At 37.6% G+C, this 21,852-nt stretch overlaps 1 protein-coding gene across 2 annotated transcripts in view; it reads right to left on the reverse strand.

The window, feature by feature from the left end:
* PNPLA7 (patatin like domain 7, lysophospholipase) overlaps positions 1-21,852 on the reverse strand; it is a 131,084-nt gene that overhangs the window by 103,847 nt on the left and 5,385 nt on the right. For both annotated transcript variants that reach the window (XM_085320004.1, XM_085320005.1), the window contains exons 6-15: positions 19,947-20,035; positions 19,363-19,503; positions 17,832-17,991; positions 16,714-16,794; positions 11,579-11,707; positions 10,139-10,219; positions 8,900-9,044; positions 7,885-7,977; positions 3,277-3,377; positions 2,192-2,350 (exon numbers count right to left, since the gene is read on the reverse strand). In XM_085320004.1, the coding sequence (XP_085176130.1) occupies positions 2,192-2,350; positions 3,277-3,377; positions 7,885-7,977; positions 8,900-9,044; positions 10,139-10,219; positions 11,579-11,707; positions 16,714-16,794; positions 17,832-17,991; positions 19,363-19,503; positions 19,947-20,035 (1,179 nt within the window). The remainder of the gene's footprint in view (positions 1-2,191; positions 2,351-3,276; positions 3,378-7,884; positions 7,978-8,899; positions 9,045-10,138; positions 10,220-11,578; positions 11,708-16,713; positions 16,795-17,831; positions 17,992-19,362; positions 19,504-19,946; positions 20,036-21,852) is intronic.

Below are 21,852 nucleotides of genomic sequence, written 5' to 3' on the forward strand. Positions count from 1 at the left end.
AAACATTTCTTGTACTGACTTCCCCTCCAAAAACTAGTTTTTTAAAAAAGTTGCTATCGCAACAGGGTCACATGTTCACAGCAAGTTTTCTCCCTGTGTTGTTGTAATTTATAGGATAATAAATTAGCAGAGGTTTATGATGCAGAGGTGAAACACAAAACAATAAATGGAAGCTGTAATTAGCTAGGATAGACAAATAATTCAGTCAAAAATAAAGTGTCTCAATTGTCTTATAACTCAAACTGATGCCCTTGAACACTGCTTAACTCTCATATCAAAACTGCAGATAAAGCTGAGAACATGTAAGAGTTATTTCAGACTGAAAACAGTTAATGATAAAATTCAAGGAATCTAAGGAATTCAAGTTATATGAAAATTTAAAAATGTAATTGAGTCAGGTAGCTAAGAGTCATTCAAAATAACATTGYCTCTCTCCTGCAGCAAGTTATCCCCTCCTCTGTGTCTGTCTGTCTCTCACTATCTACCATCAAAACACCTTGACTTTACTCATACTGGTTGGCTAGCCTGAAAAATAGCACTTTAAAACACCTCTAGTTAGCTAAGAAACAGAAGATAATTTTTAAGATAAATGCTTACAGAATTCATTTTTTCTTTGAGGTACGTAGTACTGCATATAAATACTTTAAACAATGAGCTACAYTCCATTGCCTGTGGAAGAATCAACTTTTGCTATTCTTAATAGAAAAAATTAACAATAATCTTYAAGCAAAATTCTTAGCATTTGGCTACATTTCACTAGATTCTTATTATCCTGTGAAAAATTGAGTTGCTGTAATATCAGAGTTTGAAAAGTCTATCTTACCCCACTATTATTAAGATCCTCCAGTTAAAAATAATGCCTAGTAGATACCGCATTTTAAAGACACTGCTCCAGTTAACTCTGATTAATCTGCTTGCTTGTTTGTTACTGGGAATTTGTTCTAGATTCAAAGAAAGTGTGATGTAGTTAGTAGCTTCAGCAATCTTGGGTTTTTTGCATGTGATCTGCTAGGGTTAAATACCAAACTATCAGCTACATACTCGATACAAACTTTTGTCACAAGCCAAGAAGTCTGAGGCCAGTCTTACCATGAACAGAAGGCTGAACAGAACAGATGAAAGAACATAGTCCTACTTTAYTCCATCTGTAACAAGAATTTCTTTAAAAAAAGTCTGTAGCCTTTCATGCTGATATAAATGCCTGAAAAACTGAAAATGAATGCACCAAGACAGTCATCTGCTGCAGATTAAGAGACAGTACCACATGTCTTAGTCAAAGCAACAACACGGAGCAGGTATACAGAGCCTCACTACTCGCAGCTGAAAGACCACGACCAAGAGTTTGAAGTTACAACAGAAATAATTTAGAAATTCGGAATTTGAGAACCCAAAAATAAAATCTTTTTAAGTTCTAGCTAGCAGAAAAGCAAGTGTCCTTTGGTGAGAGTCCTTAAGTCCAAGAAGGAGAGTGCAGCAGGTGTGCCAAGGCTCTGACAGCATCAACAGACTTCAGTTATTGAAATGTGTACTGTAATAAAACCAGGACATCTATAACTGATTTAGAGGCACAATCTTCCCAAACTGTGTGATTAGCTGCATGAACAGACACACCTCTGAAGTGCTGTAATGAAATGCAGCTGGATTCATAAGAAATAATAATAAAAAGCTGTTTCATTCCTTCTTGCAGCATGTTTAAGGAAGAGGGGCACACGGCATGTTCCATACTCCACGCTCATATATCAAAGATGAGAAGCCGGCTGTTAGGGCACGGAGCATCAAAGATKGTAGACATAACCAATGCTCAAATACAGATATTCTGTTCTGAAATCAAACGYGGTATTTAGATGCCAATAGGATAAATTAATTCAGCCACCACCTGAATGCCTTTACATAACAACTCCTTCACAGTCAGCAAGAGCACGAAATTACAATGCAGCAGAAATTGTATACTTACTTCTCACAGGGACAAATCTGTACTCAGTAAGAAAAGATTCATGCAGTGCATTTCARTACGGTCTTTTCAAATGGCAGAATAATTCAGATTTATTTTAGTCCTGGTAATAACTTGAACAGACTAAGGAATAAAGCATTCAGCAGTCTACAATGTATTAGGGAGACAATTTACTTTTTAGTGTCCGGAAGAATGAGATGAAAAGTGAAAAGGCAACCATTTTTTCCTGCAATAACTTACATCAAGTTTCATCAAGGTTGAAAGATCTTTCTTTGCTGCTTCAAAGATGGCATCAATAGGTTTACTATTACAGGAATCTTGCACAGCAAGCTCACGATCAGTATAATGGAAAACCGCTGAAGGAGTTTCTGTCACTGTCACAGTCTTCTTCAATATTGACTGCAAAGAACAGATAAACCAAGCGTCATTTTTACATGTTGTAATTGGCACCTACCTAGCAAAAGCTGGCAACATCATCTGTGCTCTCCGATTGGTGGCCTAAAAAAAAGTTGGTTTCCAAAAAGGCAACAGCTCACTAACTTAATTAGCTGGGTATTTTGGGTATTTTTCTGCAGAGCTTGACTGTCAAGTCAAACAGGTACTCCTCACAGCTTGCACAAGGGAATAGTAAGACTCTTCACAAACTGGGCAGCTGCCAGCTTCATAGAACTAGAACGCAATCAAAACAAAGTATACAAAAGAGGTGTAAAAGAAAACATCCATCAAGGCCAAATATTGAGCCACAATTTCTTTTCAGATTTTGGGTTGTACAGTTTTATAACTCAATTGCACATTTTTGTGCTCTTAACTTTCAGGTTAGTCACACAGAAAAAAAAAAAAAAAAAAAAAAAAAAAGCACACCAGAAAAAGAAAAGCAGATATATAAATCACGACCGAAAACCCAACTAGAAAGTTTACAGGTAGATACAAGTTTTGAATTCCTTGCTGCAAAGTAGTTTTCACAACTAAAACATGATCTCACAAATTCACCTTTCCAAATAATCTTTTTCACAAGTCATAGGAACATAATGTCTAAAATCAAGAAGCTGCACCACATGCTTTGCTATTGCTTGCCACAGAAATCTCCAGTTTCAAGCTCTTCACTAAAAAGCCTAGTCACAAAATTCTACCGAAGCAGCTACAAGTTTAAAATGCACCAATTCAAGAACATCAATCATCACAACTCATACAGTGCTGAATACATGCAAGGGCAAAGTTTCAAAGTGAGAAAGCATTCAAAGTAAGCATTCAAATCACTAAAAGAATAAGGATAGGTAAAGGGCAGCACAARAAAAATGGTGGAATCTCCAACAGAGAAGACCTACCTTGCCCACAAAAGGACTGCTGGCAGTGTCCTCTGAGCCAAAGTGCACTCTGGCTCTTTCATATGCCATGTCCATATCTGACTTAGCACTGCTGGAATTACCTACAAGTAAAATAAAAATCTTTATTTTTTAAGCATTTCCATTATTAGAGCTTCTCTGAGATAGCTGAAGCTATATGAACTCTAGGAACATTTCTTTTTTCTTTCTGAAGTTTAAGACTAAATAGAAAGTGGCATCTTTGAGTTCTGATTTATTTTCTAGTTCTATTTGTCCTGGAAGGTCTGATGGGAACTTTAAACTATCTCATCTGAATTTATGTATACAGTGAGTCCCAAAATTCATACATCCACTTTTGTRCTAAGTTTGATAATTTTGGGCTAGACAAGAGACAGTTGTTCTGGATTTGAACACTSTCCAGGAGAAAGCAAGTATTCTGCACTGAAAGATTTTTCTTATGGGTTTCCCACTATCTTTTAAAAATTATTATTCTTTTTAATCTGTGCCTTCTTGTCTGTGTGAAATAACCTATCTTTGGTTTCCAGGAAATGATTCTTATCAGCTTTTTCTCCACTAAACCAAAAAAACCTTTTCATATCTGATACACTGCAGGAGCTTTCATGGGGACAATATAATCATAGAATTATATTCTGTGATTATATTCTTACCACAGAATCAGTAAGGTTGGACAGGACCTCTGGAGATCATCTAGTCCAATCCCCCTGCTCAAGTAGGGTCACCTAGAACATGTTAGACAGGGTTGCATCCAGGCAGGCTTTGAATATCTCCAGAGAAGGAGCAACAAGGACCCCCTTCRCTGAAGCCTGGGCTTGAACCAGGAACCTTTAGATCTTCAGTCTAACACTCTCCGAGCTGAGCTACTTCGGCCCCAATGATTAGCAACTTCCTAGAGTTCCTGCCCAGGAAGCATTTGTCCTGCTTTCTGCCATTGCTAAAATCATTTCAGATCTTTATACAACCTGTCCAAATTCTCAATGCACTTCATGCATGAAGAATTCTCTTGCAGGTCTCACTTATTTGATTCACAAAACTGAAATCACTAACAACTGCTACTCTGTACTTCTCCTATCTTATTACTTCTTTAATACATCTCAGAATTATAGCTCCTTAGTTGTCCCATTCATCTTCTACCCGAGATGATTAATTACTGAAACATAACTGGGAAACACCTCCTGTTTAATTACTTTGAATAGGATTCTAGCACTTCAGCCTGATGACGTGCAAATTCACAACAGAAATGTTTATCTTTGCAAAACAGTTAAGAATGATGCAGAGATTGCAGTCTCAATTTATGAATACACTTATAACCATTCTTACTGCATTTCTGTGTAACATATCTCAAATACACTGCTTTTAGAATATTTCAATTTTTCTCTTACGCCTTTTTTCTTCCCTTACTACATTTTATTACACTTTTTAAATACAAATTGCTGCCAAAAAAATGGGAAATGCTATTCTCTTTCTTGACTGTTGAATCTAGTCAGCTAATAAGTTCTGAAAAAGCTCCAAGTTTTTAACTCTGAATTCCCCCAAACATACAGGTTACACACATGCTTGCCTAGAATTTCCTTGATCTTTGGGAAGTTAGCTTTTGGAAGTAGGGAGTTACCCTACATTGATCCTTGTTAAATATGATCAAATGAAAATACTACCTGCTCATGAAATTTAATTTTAAAAATACAGTTCTTCTATTCCTGAAAGAGCCTGACTCCTATCTTCACCCCAGCTCAGACCATGAGAGAATCCCACTGTCCCAGGAATTCAGACCTGGTTCTTCCATTTTTCCATCTTATCTACAAATATGAACAAGTCTTTACACATACTAAATCCACACTTGCCAGTGGGGTCATAATGTTATTCAGTGACCATCTTCCAGACAAAAAAACACGACAAGTTGACTCAAAGATTATCATCAGCAAAACTTCCAACCTACAAAACTGGAGAAGTGTAACCCATGCTACTCACTAAATTTCATACACTGCATATATCTATACTGCAACTTGGAACTTCCTAAATTAGTTGTAAACAAAAAAGCCCAGATGCTGGAAATAGCAGCATGGAACTCCAYGTAGGCTGATTCAACTGCCTATCAATTACACTATCCCACAAAAAAGTATCAGCGTAATTACTAAATCCTAATACACCAAGTGCACTTTAAATCTAAACATACACTTACTAGGTTARACCTACATATCTGATAAGAGCACGTAGGCATGAAAAGCATCCTCTGCATAGCTCTGCGTATTAAAAGTCAGAGAGAGAAGAAAAGCAGAAGCACTAAGAGCTGAAGTTTATGTCTGCTAGACTTCTGTTCAAATTAGAAGTCTTTATCTCAATCTGTAGATATAAGCTTCCCACACAGTGATTAATTAAACTGTCATGTTGCTGAAATGGGAATTAGAAAGGATATAGCAGAACAAGCTCTAACTAGAACTGTTGACTCAAAAGAACAGAAGGCAGTGGGAAACTCAGAGTGGAATGCAATCCTGCCTGATGAACACATGCTCACCGGTGTCCCACACACTGCTGGTGGGGAAGTCGCTGCAAAAACAACGGCAGCCGACATATTCGCTGGTAGGATTTCGGCCGCCTCTCTCCTCCTAAGTACTCGCTCACTGAACCACCTGCGCCTCCTCATGCGCGTGGTCCTACACTCCTGCGTGGACGCTGTAGGTCAGGGGCAGTTTGGTTTTGAAAAAGAAAAATCAGCTTCTCTTATCTCCTGACAAAGATAACTGCTACTTCACCCGCAGGAATTAAGTTCGGAAGACTCGTTTCCAGAGGCAACACCACTTTGATGAAGTTAGCACATATAGGGGACCCTCATTGTTTATCTACCAGCCTGCATATTCCACARGCATAATTACCTTTCTCCACATAAAGGGTTAGCGTGCTTAAAACGTAGACTAATACGATCCGACAGGATTGTATTTCATCGCTTACCCTCAGCCTATAACTGCTGTTTCATGTTAGATAGCCATAAAAAGAAAAAAATAAAAAGAAGTTTTTAAAAAAAATCACAACCCAACCCTAGAACCAACTGAGGCAATCAGGTTTTCTTCAGAGTTGCTTTTGGCAGTCTTTGTCCATTCTAAGCAGCCAAGCAAGAAAAAGATGCCGAGATAACAGCACCCACGTGACTCTCGTAACAGACGCTTCTCCTTTCTCTGAATAAACRATCAATACAATCAATATCCTGATGGAGTCTGAATACAYAGTATAGCAGTGGGGCAGAATCCAAAACAAGAYCTTGATCTTTTTTTACTAAATACATCAAGATCCTTTCTGTGCAAGCTAAACAGTGACCATAGCCTCACCCCAGTGAGTAGAAATCATCTCTGTTAATTGAGGCGAATTATAACTAGCCWATTAGTTATGCTCTTCTGTCAGTAAAAATTAATTTTCTTTCCCTGCTAAGCTCTGTGTAGCCTAACATAACTCTTATGACACATAAAAGGAGAAAGGAAGGACAAAYAAACAGATTCACTGTTAAATACGCAGGGATCCTTCCACGAAAAGGCTCTAACAACATGCAGGGATGCTACCTTAAAAATGTTACAGGGCTGCATCAGCAAATCACATTGAACTACAGTACTTAGTGTGAAAATCGCCATGTTCCAAGAAGCAAGCAAGCATTACTTAATTCACCACAGAGTCAATTCTGCTGGTATAGTCCATAATGCATAGCAAAAAACAATCTATGAAAATAAATCCAAACCTAGCATGCATCACTTCAATATTTTCCTTTTACGTTTCCTTAGCTCAGAYGGATGGTTTACTTATCATTAGCCAAAATCCTACTTCTCTGCCACATCCATCCCTCTGACTGATAACATGGAAGTTATCAAAAAAATCATAACTGAGATACTGTACATTTGTATAGCAAAAACTAAAGGGGAAGCAAATTATTTCTCCGTGGTTAAAAAATGAAGCAATATGCGAGAGAATCTGCTACCCATTCCTCTCTTCCATATACGCCACCAACTTAACTTGATAGCAAGTAGTGTCAGAGAGTTTATCTCAAGGTAAGCCATCCTGCTCTCCCCATCTCCCTCCCCTCTAATCYCTGATATGTGTTATCTCCTAAACCATTTAATAATTAATGTAAGCAGTACRTGTATCTTCTAATGGATCTGGGGTACCTTTATTCCTCTGATTAAACTTTGTATGACTTCTAGATAAACAATATCTCCATGATCACTCAGTGACCTAAGCATAGCCTTATAACTGTCTCAGATGGCGAGAGTGGTATACAACTACCTACAGACAGATGCTTTTCTTCTACGATGCATTTAAAGTCAAGGTAGTTTCTCTACCTCGCTTATAAAGCCAACCCAAACATACGTTCAGAGGACAACGTCTRCTGGGGAGATGTCTGAAAGTCATGTTGGAAGTCCATTTGTTACTCCAGAAAGTAAGTGTCTGACTTATGTTTCATGAGTTAGGAAGCAGTACTAYCTGAAGATGATTACCTAATATAAACAAGATTATCTAACACAATGCTCCAGAGGATGTGCATCCTCTCATATGAYAGGATCCCATATGATTAGATACATTACATTCTCCATGATTTTCCTAAGCATTACTTACCAGGAGCCTCTGCTGAACCTGAAGAAGGAGGTGAAGAAAAGCTTCTTCTGAAAACGTGCTCAGAGCTTTCTGTACCAGAGATCTTCAGTGCATCTGAAATTTAGGAACGAGAATTACAAAGCACTCCCTAACAAAACAAACTACATTGAGAGTAAGAACTTTCTRTTATTCACTTTTGAATTTAAATATAGCCTTCAATAATTTTTAAACTATCAATGTTTAAATGTTAAATGTTTAAATCTGCCTCCTCATTTTGATTTAATTTTATTAACWTTTTTTTATTCAAAAGCAAAATTCAACTCCAACTATCTCCTAGCTTCAACTTCCATATAGACATTTAATCCCACAAATTTCTTCTTCCTCATTATTTGAGATTTATTTGCTCAAATAACAAGAGCATGCAACAAACCTTATCTTTAARATATTATGTCATAACTCAAGAGATCAGGCATTTATTCCTGATTCTACAATCAACTTCAGCTGTGACCTGGAAAAGCAACACTGGCAGCAACCTATTGTGAAGTAATGTTGTTTTTCTTCCCAGGACTACCAAGCACAAATCCAATGACATTTGTGATATGTTCACAAAGTATCACAAAATGCATTAAGAAAACAGCAGAAAAGGGGAAATAATTGAGGACRCATCTAAAAGCACCTCTGAAAAAGAAGAGACTACTCCATATCTCTGCTTAACTGCCTTTATTTTCACTCTGTTTCTATGCAGATTCTAGAGGATTCTCAATCCAAAAGCCTCCTCACATGCAGTGATTCTTCTGCTTTATTATCCCAAATACAAGATTTTTTCCAATTCTTCTTATCAAATCAGTATTAGGACACTTCTTTCCTCCACCACCCCTCCTATTAACGTTAAGGACCATCTAAAGACTTGAAAACCCAGATCAATTTAAGACAATCCTCAACTGCTCTAAGCAAATAAAAAAACCTCTGATGAAGAGTACAGTTGCAGAATACCACTTATTTAAGGACACTTATTACACATTTCTAGAAACATTACCTATTTCTGGTGCATCCCCAGCTTTTTCAAACTTTTCTCCACGCTCTTCCTCTGATACATTAGATATCTGTCTTTTTACTGCTTTGTTTGAACTTCCTCCAGATGTTACACTTGCCACTGAGATTAGGGGGATGGCTTGGCTTTGCTGTAAGAAGCAAGGTGAAAATGATAAAATAAGGTGTAAAAGATGCACCCAGGTATCCACTGACACCTGTGCTGCAAGATAAATATGCRGAAAGTCACATTTTACAGTATACCTGTGGAGTCACTAAGTAGACTCTTTGGCCTTTCCCAGTTAAAATACATGTTTTAAAGTAGTGTTCAAGCTATGTTCAGAGCTTCACCAGTCATACACAAAATGGACAAAATAGCTCACAGAAAAAGCAATACTCCCATCAACAWGACAGGGCTCCTGAAGTCACATTAGGAAGAACATAGCTCTCAACCAGATAATCCAAAGAACCTAATAAGTTTCCAGTCACTGAACTCTAAACAGTGGTAATGAGGAAAAAATACAAAGAACACAGCTTTGCAAAATCTAAGACAGGTAAAGTGACCTTTAAATCTGTGAACTGAGCTCATCTGCTGAGAAAGCAAACAGGAGAAACTAAAATGGAAATCACTTTGGTTCTCCATCATTATCAGCTGAAGGAATTACCTTTTTGTTCATTTTCTTTCACATGAATAGGATCACATATACGATCAATCTCTGTTTCTCTCTCCCAGAGATACCCATTCACACATTTCAGAGCTTAGGAGTTAATGTCAGAAAATAGGCTGAGAAAAAGTAATAACGCAAATTGCATAGTTTCATTTTAAGACATGCAGTGATATTACATCAGCAATCCCAAAGGCAGACTGCATTCTCAAGATACAGTTTAACTACCAGCCTTTGAACTGTTATAGGTAGAAGTGGCAAAGTATAATTAATGCATGTCAGGACTTGCTGAAGCACACTAATGCACCAGCACATTCAGAAGTGATGTGCTTCAAATTTTTGTAATGTTAGCCTTTTTTTTCCCTCCCCCTTCTTTCCTTCAGTTCCCTGGGTATTGGTGTAGACTAGATTTTATGGACTGAATATAACAACCACTTTATCACTCCAGTACTGTCATTACTAATGTGCAACATTTGCTCTAGTTAAGCTAATGCTTGCCATCTTCTGAAACAAGTAATACCTCTGTGCCAAGTCACAGACAGGCTGCAGAGTTAGAGCAATAAAACGTATTCCACGCTTACACAGTTGAAGAGCTCAGTAGTCAGGCCAAGGTAGTTGTGCAAAGCCAGAAATGTCACTCTCTGCAACCTCACCATGATGATCTAGAAACGGAAAAAGGAGAGACAACAGGAATGCATTCAATATTCTCACACACTCATTCTTGCATTTAAGTAGTCATGCACCAGAAGACATGAAGGCACTTTATAAAAGCATGGACTACACTCTAAGACAGTATAAAGTGAAATTGATATATTGAGGCACAGATAAATCAAGTGATTTACCAAAAATTTCAGAGCCATTTGATGGTATAAGCAAAGAATCCCAAAAGACCTACTCCCAAACACCAAATAATGCCTTTTCCTGTTAATATTAAACATGCCTTGAAATAAAAGCATTTATTTCAATTTTCCTTCCTCATTACAAAAATTATTTCAACTTTCCCCTACACTGGGCTACTGCTCTACAAACACTTTAAACTGGCACTAAGACATCACTGCCACTGAAAGCAATCAAATCTGACCTTCCTGAGCTCATTCGCGCTTTCATGCCATCCTGTCTTTTGTATCATCCCTCGTTCAGCAAATGAAATTGGTTCAGGAGAACAGATCATTATACYATCAATATTAGGAGGTTAATGTGCCACCCATAAGTCATCCAGACACCAGAACAGCAGCCAGGACAAAGATTTAGAAGTGATAGTAAAACAAAAGAACAATCAGAATGACTGATCGAGTCAGATGGACTCGATTTGAACCGCGAGACAACATGCCACTCAAGCTCTCCAAACATAAACCATTAATACACGGTATCTTGTCCCTGCACTTACAGAACATACAAGACATATCTGCACTGCTCACTTGAAAACTGTCTAAGCTCCTGCAAAGCAAGAGCAGTGSAGCTTAAAGCTCTAAAACACATGGCTTCTTCCTTGAGCACCGACATTTGCTTCTGAAGTAGATTCACATGTCAGTGTGAGTTTTGTTCATTTTACAAAGAATCAGCCCCTCTCAACAAGCAGCTTCTGAGGGTAGGTCAGTCTGCTCTCAGAAAATRCAGCTCTTTCTTCCCGTGCTCTCAGCCAATTTGAAACAACTGCAGTATATTAGCACAAGGCAGAGCCCAGACGAAAASATGCTACCCCCACCGGGACCAAAGAGCTTACAGTGCAGGTCAGGCTGATTCAAGGGCTTGTCACATGCAGAAACTGATTCAATGTATATGTAAGAATTATTTCTTCCTGTACATGGTTAACATTGAGATCAGTAAGTGGGGGGAATAGCAGGTCACCTTAAACTAGCCCAAATCTTGAGAAGAGGTACACCAAACAATTCCATACCTGTAAAGGGATGGGCTGGAACTTTAAAATATCTTCTTCACATCTTGAGCTTGGCATGATTAATTTTTCTTTTTCTTTTTTTTTCTTTTTTTTTTCAGTTGTTGTACTTAACAACCAAGCTTACCTGTACCACTCTAACAAGTGTTTCAGGATATTTCTGGAAGACATCTTGAAAGGCACTTGCTGGAAGTCGCAATATTGTGGACGGAGTGGCTGCCCGGGCTGAGACCGTTTTATAGGGAGCAGGATGACCCTATCAGAAAATTTTGGAGATAAGTTTATTCCACTGATTATCTGCTCCAGTTCTTCCTAACAGCTTCCCAAATTTCTACATGGATATTACATATGTTTGACATATGTCATCTGACCACAAAAGGCCTTGAACTTAAACTCCATGACTTACAGATGGTGTAATGAGGGCAGTGTGGTCAGACAAATTCAAACGGGTAATTTCACTGGCATTAAGCAGGGACAGAGGCAGAGAAATAAGAGCTACAAGAAGGTGCATCAGGTTAATAGGAACTGGCTAGTCTGTCAACTCTTAGGCAAAACCAAGCTTCAGAAGTATCTTAGCTTCCAACTAATCCCAATAGCAGGGAAAAAAAAAAAAAAAAGATTTTGCTGATTTTATTGCTGCAATAACAATCTTAGACTCCCAAAAATCAGGAAAAATATAGAAAATAGACTCCATAAAAAAAATATCAATTATACATACACACAATGGAATATGACTAAAAGGCATACTTCTTATGGTCTCAAAAAAAAAAAAATCCAAATGACAAAGTCAAACATCTTCCCTTTACTTGAGAAACACAGGCCTTAACTACCCTGATTYGCGAGGACAATAGATGAAGGATCAGCAAATCAGTGAAAGACAAAACTAGAAATGAGTAAAATACAGAGAATTTTACCCTGGAAGGCAAGCTTCTGTTTCTGGATTTTCCCTCCTTGAATTAAAAAAATATGTTTACAAAAACAGCTATTGCCAAATACTGATGAAGGCTCCAGCCAATGCCCCTTCTATCCCACCAGGAGATGCTGAAAAGAACATCTGTCACCCACGAATTCATCCACCAAAACAAGGAAGGTTTCTCTGATTTAGGTAACGTTTCAAAGATAAAAGGAATCCTTTTGTCGGATGGAGCATGAGCTAAAAAAGAAATGGAGTCTCTGCTTTTACACAGTCGCCTTGCTTTCATGAAGCTTTCATGCCTCCTGAGTAGGAGGCAAATTTTTCAAATGCTAAACATACCAATACAAAATGCTGATTAYAAATGAAATGACCTGTAGGTCATCTAGAGTATTAAAGAGCTGAATGCAATCATTCACATGTAAAGAATTTCTGCCTAAAGAATACACAAACACCAAAGAAGATATGTCTTATACCACTGTCACCCTCTGGAAAATAAAACTACAGTACTGCCAGCCTTGCTGATCTAGAAGCCAGGAAGAAGCAGATTCTAGGAATAAAATTAGATTAACTGAAACCAATTTCTTGATTATACCAGCTTCAGCTGACCTTTTCATAAAATCTAAGGATGATATTAATAGCTTTGATTTAAGTTGCAGAGATTTGAAATTTTAAACACCTCTTTGACCTATAGTCTAGAGCAAGGCTTCCTCAATTTTCATGAGATTCTTTTAATTAAGTAAAGAAACTAACACATGGCATTTCTGTCCTTTCGCCATACCTAAAATAAAGACAACATCCCTCTTTTATAGGTCAGTTTAAAGAATTCTTCATGTACTAAAATGGAAAAGAAATGTACACACTCCACTTATAAAAATATATCACGTATGTTCCCATCAACTATAATTTTCTACCAATCTCTACAGCAAACACAGTGAAAAAAAAAAAAAAGAGAGAGATTTAAATGAATCTTCAGTGGCTAAACAGAAGATAAGTATTGAGTTTAATAGCATTCCATAATGTTTATTCAAAAGGGCAAAATAAGCACTGTACATCACATCTATATGCTCTGCACTCTATCCAGAGACTACTTCCCCCCCCCCACCATGAACAGTGCTTATTTGAGGATAGACCAAAGCTGACATTCTTGCCGAAAATCAGTTTAAGGATAATAACAGATAATGATGCAGTAGTCTTTTTTCCCAAAGAACAGTCCATCCCTCCAGTTTTCCAGCATATAATTTTGCCTTTTTTAAAGCTTCGCATGAGAGCAGCCTGCTTTTCAAAGAGCCAACCAACACGTGTAATTCGTTTGGCACATGCTAAAAGCTGTCAGAGAAATGGAAAGAGGAAATGCTTCCATAATTGTCTGTTCTCTCAAATATAATGTAATCAGCAGCATGGAGAATACCATGCTCAAATTATGTTATTTTACAATCACACATTGAGATCACAAGGAACAGTTAAATTATAATCAGTAGCAAAGTTGTGTTTTTCAACAGGGAACTTTTTGTCCACAGTGCAGATAACTACTTACTTCTGTCTTGTTCCAAGACCCACAGAGTAATTTAAATACTGCAGGTGACAAACGTCACAGCTAAACTCATAGCTGAATGCAGATGACAGCCAAGGGCCAAACCCAAAGAAATCTGCCTAAGGAAACYGCTACGAGAGAGAGAGAGGTGCCTTATGTCCTCCCACTTGAAGTGGTAACTCCTTTGTTTCCTAAAGATCTGGTGAATCCTCCACGTTCCTTTTACTTGGATTTCCTCTTCCTCCATGCTACACTGACATGACTGTAAACCCAAAGTTCTTGCAAAAATCAATTGTTTCTTTATAAMCTCATCTGTCTTGTCCATTGCCTTTTAAAAGCATATGAGCCCTTTGGGCTTACCTTCACCCAAGTGATTTTTAAGCTTCTCTTACTCCTCAGACTTTCATTTTTCCCCCTCARTCATTGGCATTTGATCATTACTCCTCCCAGTCTCTTCCTCAACCTTTCAACTATGTTTTCCAAACCTACTCCGTTTTCCAAACACCATCTCCATTTGGAGGACAAAAGAATATTACAACCCAAAGCTCCAGCAACCATCATCAAATGCAGTCTCTGTTTGTCCTATTTAACTCAGAAAGAATATTCTTCATTCAGGAAATAGATCTGACTGTACACAGGAAAAGGCACAGGCAGAGAGTGAGCATTCAGGAACAACTGCAGAAAATATTCTCCCAAACTCTAAYAACATTTAGTTTAGAGACTTCTTTGAAATTTAAGGCAGTATCAATTCAAAATCACATTGACTACGCCACATAATTACTCCAAAATAGCAGGAAAGGGCTAACATCTAGTTGAACTTGAAGTTTCACTTTATGCTGTGAGTTTTTAGAAAGTAATATTTATCTGTTCTCAAAAAAAGTGAAATACAGAACAAGTCCCTTATATCTGAACAGGTATCTTTGTATTTAAGTAGATCTAGAGGGACTTTTCCAATACAAAAATTGGTCACCACTTCTTGTAGCAAAAACAGTTTTCTTGCACATTTCCCAACYAAGTAGTGGCCCAATCTGATGTCCTATCTTATGAAACCAGTCAAAAGAAATCACAAATCCACCTCAGGGAGCTTGAAGCCTCTCTGAATCCGTTCTGTCTTATTTCAGAGCTATATATTTGGTAGTACAGTTACCGAGACTTAGTTCAGGTTATGGTGTCTGCATAAAATTAAAACTTATCCAACAACTCAGGAATGTTCTGCTCTACTTTGATTAACACTACATGACCATTTTCATGCTACTCCTAAAAGCAAAGTCAATAAAGAGAGTAACAAAGAGGAAAGGTAAAACTAAAACAAACAGTTCACAAAGCAGGGAAACAACCAAGGAGTTGTGAAAAATGAATGAAAAGAAGTTATTTTAGCAGGAAAACTTGCTAGGTTGTCTGATACATACTCTTCTGCACACTGACAACTCTTTTCAACATGCTTTTGATAATTTACATTCTCCGATTCACCAGTGGGATAACTARTAAGCAAGATAAAAGTGATAGGTTGAGAATAACAGTAGTCAGCAAAATTAATGGTAACCATCCTGCTAACAAAAATGAAAAAGAAAAAGAAAGCTCACATTCTGTTAGATAAGATGATTTTCTGTTTGTTTATTCAAAAATAAAATAGGAAAAGGTGATGACTAGAATTCAAGTTTCCATATGGCAGTCCTGCTCTTACAATGCTGTCATTAAGAACAGGTACTGGTGAAAGTAATGAGGGCAAAGATACTTCTAACTCTGCTTTTCATATGGATTTGAGAGCAGGGACCAGGCTTGTACAATCCAACTATTATTTATATGCCATTACTTTCTACAGAAGAAAGCGTGACTAAGCTTAAAAATTGTGTACCACTTTTGATAAGTTTTATGGAAATCATATACATACATATTCACATATACACATGTACACATAGCTACTTGCATCTAAAACTGGCAAAGAACATTTAACAGRATCATTAAGATGACATACCTAGAATAAGGGTACCATTTAACAAGGGATAGTGAAGCATAAGAAACATGGCACAAGTTCAAATGTGAACAGCTTCTCTCTTGTATTTCGTTCATTCCTTCAGCTATCAAAACCATTCAAGTAAGCACTCAAATGCTCACATATTATTGAATATGATACACTCACTACCTTCAACTCCTAAACAGATACAGTGACAATTTCAGAAGAACAGTCATGAGAATTCCAGATGAAAGAAAATACACACCACTAATTCGCACAATAAATACAACCAGCTACCATTTAGCTCATTTTGTTGCCTACCAGAGAGCACAATCATCAGATGGCCACCGGCAACTTTATTGTATTAGGAAAAAAATGAAATTCATCAGCTTGTTTCACAGTATAATTACAATAATATGAACCATCAGATTTATTCTAATTAGAACAGATAAAAATAAATTCATTAGTAATCTATCAAGTGGTGTAAAACCCAGGAATCTTGGGTCCTAGACTGGTCCTCCTCCCGATTCCTACGTGACCTTGAACAAATCAAACTGTACCTCGTTTTACCAGCCATTAAAAAAAAAAAAAAAAAAACACAACTAAATCCTTTCACTAAACAGCAACATTGCTAAGAACTGGACAGCGTTACACTGTCAAGCTATATGTTTCCCAACCAATTTACGTACCACAGAGCTAAGTTAACAGCTGTGAAGGCCTAGAAGGAGGAAAAGGTCCGACCAAAAAAAACATTTGCCATTCCGATTCTTTCCTAGCAATATGCAAATATTCTACTTCACCCTGACAGGTTCACTGACATTAAAGCAGCGCTGCAAAAATCCTGCACATTCAAAAACTTACTGTAATAACATCAAGAATGCTGAGAAGGCTGTGGACACTGTCTCCTGCCAGCACTTCCTTAACAACCACTTCTGTGCCATCCTGCAAGAATAGGATAGAAGATATAGACACACACTTAACAGGTATACATGGACTATTTCAGAAAGCTTAACTTGTTCTCATTCTCCTAGATACTGAACAATCCTAACAGAGATGGTCCCCCGTAAGAACTAGACCCTAGATTTCCSTTTGCTCTGATGGAAGTGTGTTAACTCACACCAAGATTTTAAACCACCATTCTAAGTGACAGAAGCAAAACCACAAGACCTTCAAGAATACTTAATGCAGTTGAGGGAGTGGTAAATGAAAAGAAAACAAAAGCCAGTTTTACCTAGGGGGAGATGTGACCTGCTTGGGTTTTGTAACTTTTGTAATTTACTGTTTTAAAAAAAATCCTTTATTCTGACACAGAATTAGCTCCCTTTGTCGAGGGATTACACATGTTGCCAGTCAATGCAAATGAGGAACAGCCAAATCCAAAAATATATAGAAATCAGCAAATTTGAGATAACTTGTAAACACAAACAAATACTTTTTCACACATCAGAAGATTGTTCCATTTTAAAGCTACACTTGAACAGTTCAGTCAAGAAAGGGGCACAGGTGGAAACTAATTGGCAGGAGGGACTTTAAGGCCCAACATTTTAGGACTTGTCCACAACACAAGTTGCTTTCCCCCTCGTCTAACCTGAATCTGAATCTTTTAACTCCCAGGAGAATTTCCCTAACTACCAGGCTAAATATTTGAGGGTGAAGTATTTTTGGTCTCTCCCACTGCCACTCTCCTGGCTCTGTATACCTATTTTATACAACCACCATTCAAATGCAGCTAGAGACTGTGAGGACATTTTTGAACATCTGATCAGCGTTGTGTTTAGCTCACTCATTTAAGACAGGGGGGAATCACAGCTCAAAACCCTGACCTTAATAAACATTATGGCCCTAAAGGGTTAGAAGTAACCTCCTCCAAAGCACCATATGATTCAAATGTTTAAGCTTAATCAACATTTAAGGATCCATGCCAACCTRTACTCTACGCCAAAAGATTTAGCTCAAGAATCACAGCTGTTTATTCTTACACTTTCTTGTATGCAAACTTCCAGTTTGCCATCCTGCACGACATAGATGCTGTTATCCAGCTGCCCAGGACGAAAGATGTATTCACCTTCATGCAACTGCACAAAAAACATGTGCTTGCACAGTTCTAGGAAAAGAGGCTTCTCAAAGTGACCAAGAACCCTGCAGGAAAGAAAACAAAATATTAATCTTCTCTCTTCTGCAGAGAAACTTAAGACTATCATTGCCCTTGTAATATTCTTCCTAAATTAGCAAGCTTCCAGGCACAAATAGCAGAGGAACCTCAGACGTATTTGTAGCATGGTAGTCCAATAGCACCACAAGAGGGATAGAATCCCTGAGGCAGAAGTACTGTGAGACACTGAAAACATAATACTGGAGTTCCTTTTGAGTAGCACTCTGGGCAGTGCCAGCAGGCTCAGAAGGAACTTTATCCAGTCCCCCACAAACATACATTAGCATGGCTTTTGAGGGGGAAGAAATATTAAAAAAAAAAAAAAAAACTACAACAAATTCACACATTTTATGAAAAAGTCACCCTTTGAAACTTTCTGTTTTAGTACAGCTACCATGCCAGTGTAACCACAACATACAAGATGCTGAAAACAACGGGGGAAAAGTCCACATTTGAACATATCCATAAGTTTGGAAAACTCTGTCTTGCAAGTAATGTGCAATTGGACTCCTGAAGTACTGAAACTAGTCAGTCACCACTGGGCAGACAGAAAAAGGAAAAAAAAAGGAAAAAAAAAAGATCATTCAGTGCACAGCATAGGAAGGGCCCTTGACATAGCTCCATTAGCTCACATTAACAGTATCAATCAATCAAATTTTACTGTAACGTCAATTAGTCATAGGAGATCATAATTTCACAGTGGAAAGTTAAGATGACTTAAATAGCAACTTTATTAGACTACCAAAGAGTCAAAGACTATGACCTTCAGGACTAAATTAGATCATAACAGAAAAGGCTGAACACAAACAAACAAAACCAGAATTACAGAGTTGAAAATCCCATCATCTTTCCTGTGTCAGCAATACAACCACTGACTGAACGGGCACAAAAACCGTCCCTTATTATTAAGGATCAAGTTAACTTTGATTCTTTTTGTAACTTTTTTAACTAGAGCAGGAAAAAAAAACCTGCAGTTTAGACACCTGTCAGTCTAGTATCCAATTAACATTTGCCAATTATGGTGCCAGTTATTGTACCAAAAAATGTCTGAAACAGTCTAAAGGGAATTTTAAAAAATGCATTAACAGAAATCTGTTCAAGTTAGAAAAGCTTTATCATCATTATCTCCAAATTTGGACTAAACTACCTTTTTCTTTATGCAGTCAGCTATTTTCTTAATGCTTCTATAAAGTTAGATTTATTCCCTCCTTACCCTCAGCTGAACTTTCAGCCAACTTCTTGAAGAGCCTGACTACAGAATGGTAAAACTTAACACTTTACATAAACTACCGAGTATTTATATTGCTTTAACATCCATTAAAACCAAACTTCAAATTTATTTTTCCATTTAACATTACCTAACGTTTTTAAGCATGTACAGTACTTCTGATGGCAAATGGGAATTCTTCACATCAAATTCAGTCAGATCTGCCTCTAGCAGAGAGGGAGGTGGTTCTTTTGGCTGCAGAGTTGGACATTCCTTCTTAATACGCAGAATCCTACAGAGAAAAGCAAAAATAGACAGAAATCAGAAAGATCAGTAAGTCTCTTCCTTTCAGTCTTAACAATGGGCTGCATACTGACACTGCAGGCAGACTGCAATGCTAGATGTACGCCATACCACATTACATACTATCAGGTAGACACAGCAGCAGCAGCCCACTCTCCGACTGCTCCTTTCCTTTCTTCACCAAGACTAGAGACAGCACTGTGTGGATAGCCACTCTATTTCAACAAATTTCCCAGTAAAATACTAGGCTGATGTAAAGCTGAAACATCAAGTGACTGTGAAAGAAGAACAGCTACGGAAGAGAGCTACATTAGGAACAGGCTCCACACCCCAAAGAAACAGAAGAGGAGAGAGAGGTCCCAGCATCTCCTGTAATATCTCATGCTGCAGCATCTGTGGCTTAAGTTCTCCTCTCCCCAGGATCCCAAATACCTTTTAGCCAAAGATAAAACTTTTGCCCGCTTTCTCATCCTTTGGCGAGGCACTGTGTTCCCAACCAGAGAGTTTGGAAGAGTTGTAACCTAGGACGAGATAAGAAAAACAAAAACATTATCTAAAAATATAGATAGATAGCTATAGATATAGCACACCAGTTCTGATCCTACAAAGGACACCACTTTTCTACCAGATCTTTAGAACATGAGCAAAATGACACATTCATATAAGACTTTGGAAGACTGAACAACATCTGCTCCAGGATCTCTTTATTTTTAGAAAGAAGAATGAAGTATACTTCCATTTCAGTAAGGAACTACTACAGTGGTAATGGATGATTTAAAAAAAAAAAAAAAAAAGAGAAGAAGAAGAAACTTAGTTATACAGGTCTCACTCAAGAACACACAACATTAACAAGCTAGGGCCTGAGTCATTTTTGAGCTGGTGACAAGCTGTAGCAACATATGGACATGCAGTAATGCTTTTGTTTATTTTTAACAATAATTGAGTGCCACCTTCTGGAGAAATGTAAAAACCACAGATCAAGAAAACTCCAGACCATCACCAGCTCTCCTTTTGTTTCTCAAGAAACTGAATCCCAGGAAAATGTTTCCCAACCAAAAACTTTTTAATTAGTTTGGAGACTCATTTGTTTCCATCAGGCCTTTCAAGAATCATTAAGTAAAATCTTGGTATTTTACCAAAAATACAGAAAGGATAATCAGAGTTTAGTTTGTAATAGTCTATGTCTCTATCAGGCATAGAAGTAGAAAGTAAGGTCTAAATCTTCAAAAATAAAGAAATAGCTGAAATGATCTTACCATATGGAATTCTAAGCATCTTCATTTATGTGTGTTATATATAAATAACTGTTAAAGAACACTAAAATTAAGAAGTTTCAGGTAACACACTGTTTCTTTGCATTGAATGTTTTTGGCCAAGTTCATCATGAAGCCCAATCTGCAATGTAAATGCAAGGTTAARGGAATAATTTCCTTCCTAATCATTAAATCTACGGATCTGCATTCACTTCAGCTAAGTTTTGTGGCCTATGAGGCAGAAACCTGCTACGGTAGCTCAGAAGAAAATACTCCTCAACTAGATATAACAAATAAAAACGTTACTTATTGGATTCTTCCTTCCTACATGTGTTGTTTATAAACACACTGACAATGTGAGTACACACCTGGACAAGAGTAAGGGGCAGCTTTTCAAAGCCAGGTTTATCAATAGCATTATGCTTACTAAAAGTGGGCCAGGAACACTAAAAAGTTACTATATAGATTTTGGTACAGGAAATGTTCACTAAGGAAGTCACCTCAGCCTCCTGAGTTCCAGGCATTATTGTGCAAGCTCATAACAAAACCAAATGTAACATCTCTCCACTGACACAGTCACGCCTTACCCCTGGGAAAAGAGGAATTCTTCTGAACGGTGGTACTGCCAATTACAGAGGGAGAGGAGAGAGGGGAAAAAGTAGAGTCAGATAGGCAGCCATAGGCTTGAAGGATTATTCTAAAAGAGGACTTTAAGAATCTATTTCTACATAGATCTAGTTTAGAAACAAACTAGGCCCATGCTGAAATAGATTCTTAAAGAGTGTTTTCAGAATAATAGGACAGGAACAAGATCAGTACAGGAACAAGAGGGCAAGGGTGGTATTTCTTGTTTCAATCCAAGGTAAAGAGGTCAGTCTTTAGGTATCTCCCTTTGAACAGTCTCTAATGAGATAGTTTGGCAAATCCTATTTGCAATTGAATAGTCTAAGAGATCTTAGGCTCATACACTGAAGTGCTCAGTGCTCTTTACAGGTAAATTGTAGAAGGGTAAATAAAATTATCTGCTCCAAAGACAGAGAGGCCATCTCCTCACATAGGAAATAAGATGTCAGCTTTTTTTTTTT

Source organism: Rhea americana, unplaced genomic scaffold (genome assembly GCF_003343005.1).
Source record: "Rhea americana isolate MKP2758 unplaced genomic scaffold, rheAme1 scaffold_61, whole genome shotgun sequence".
NCBI lineage: Eukaryota > Metazoa > Chordata > Aves > Rheiformes > Rheidae > Rhea > Rhea americana.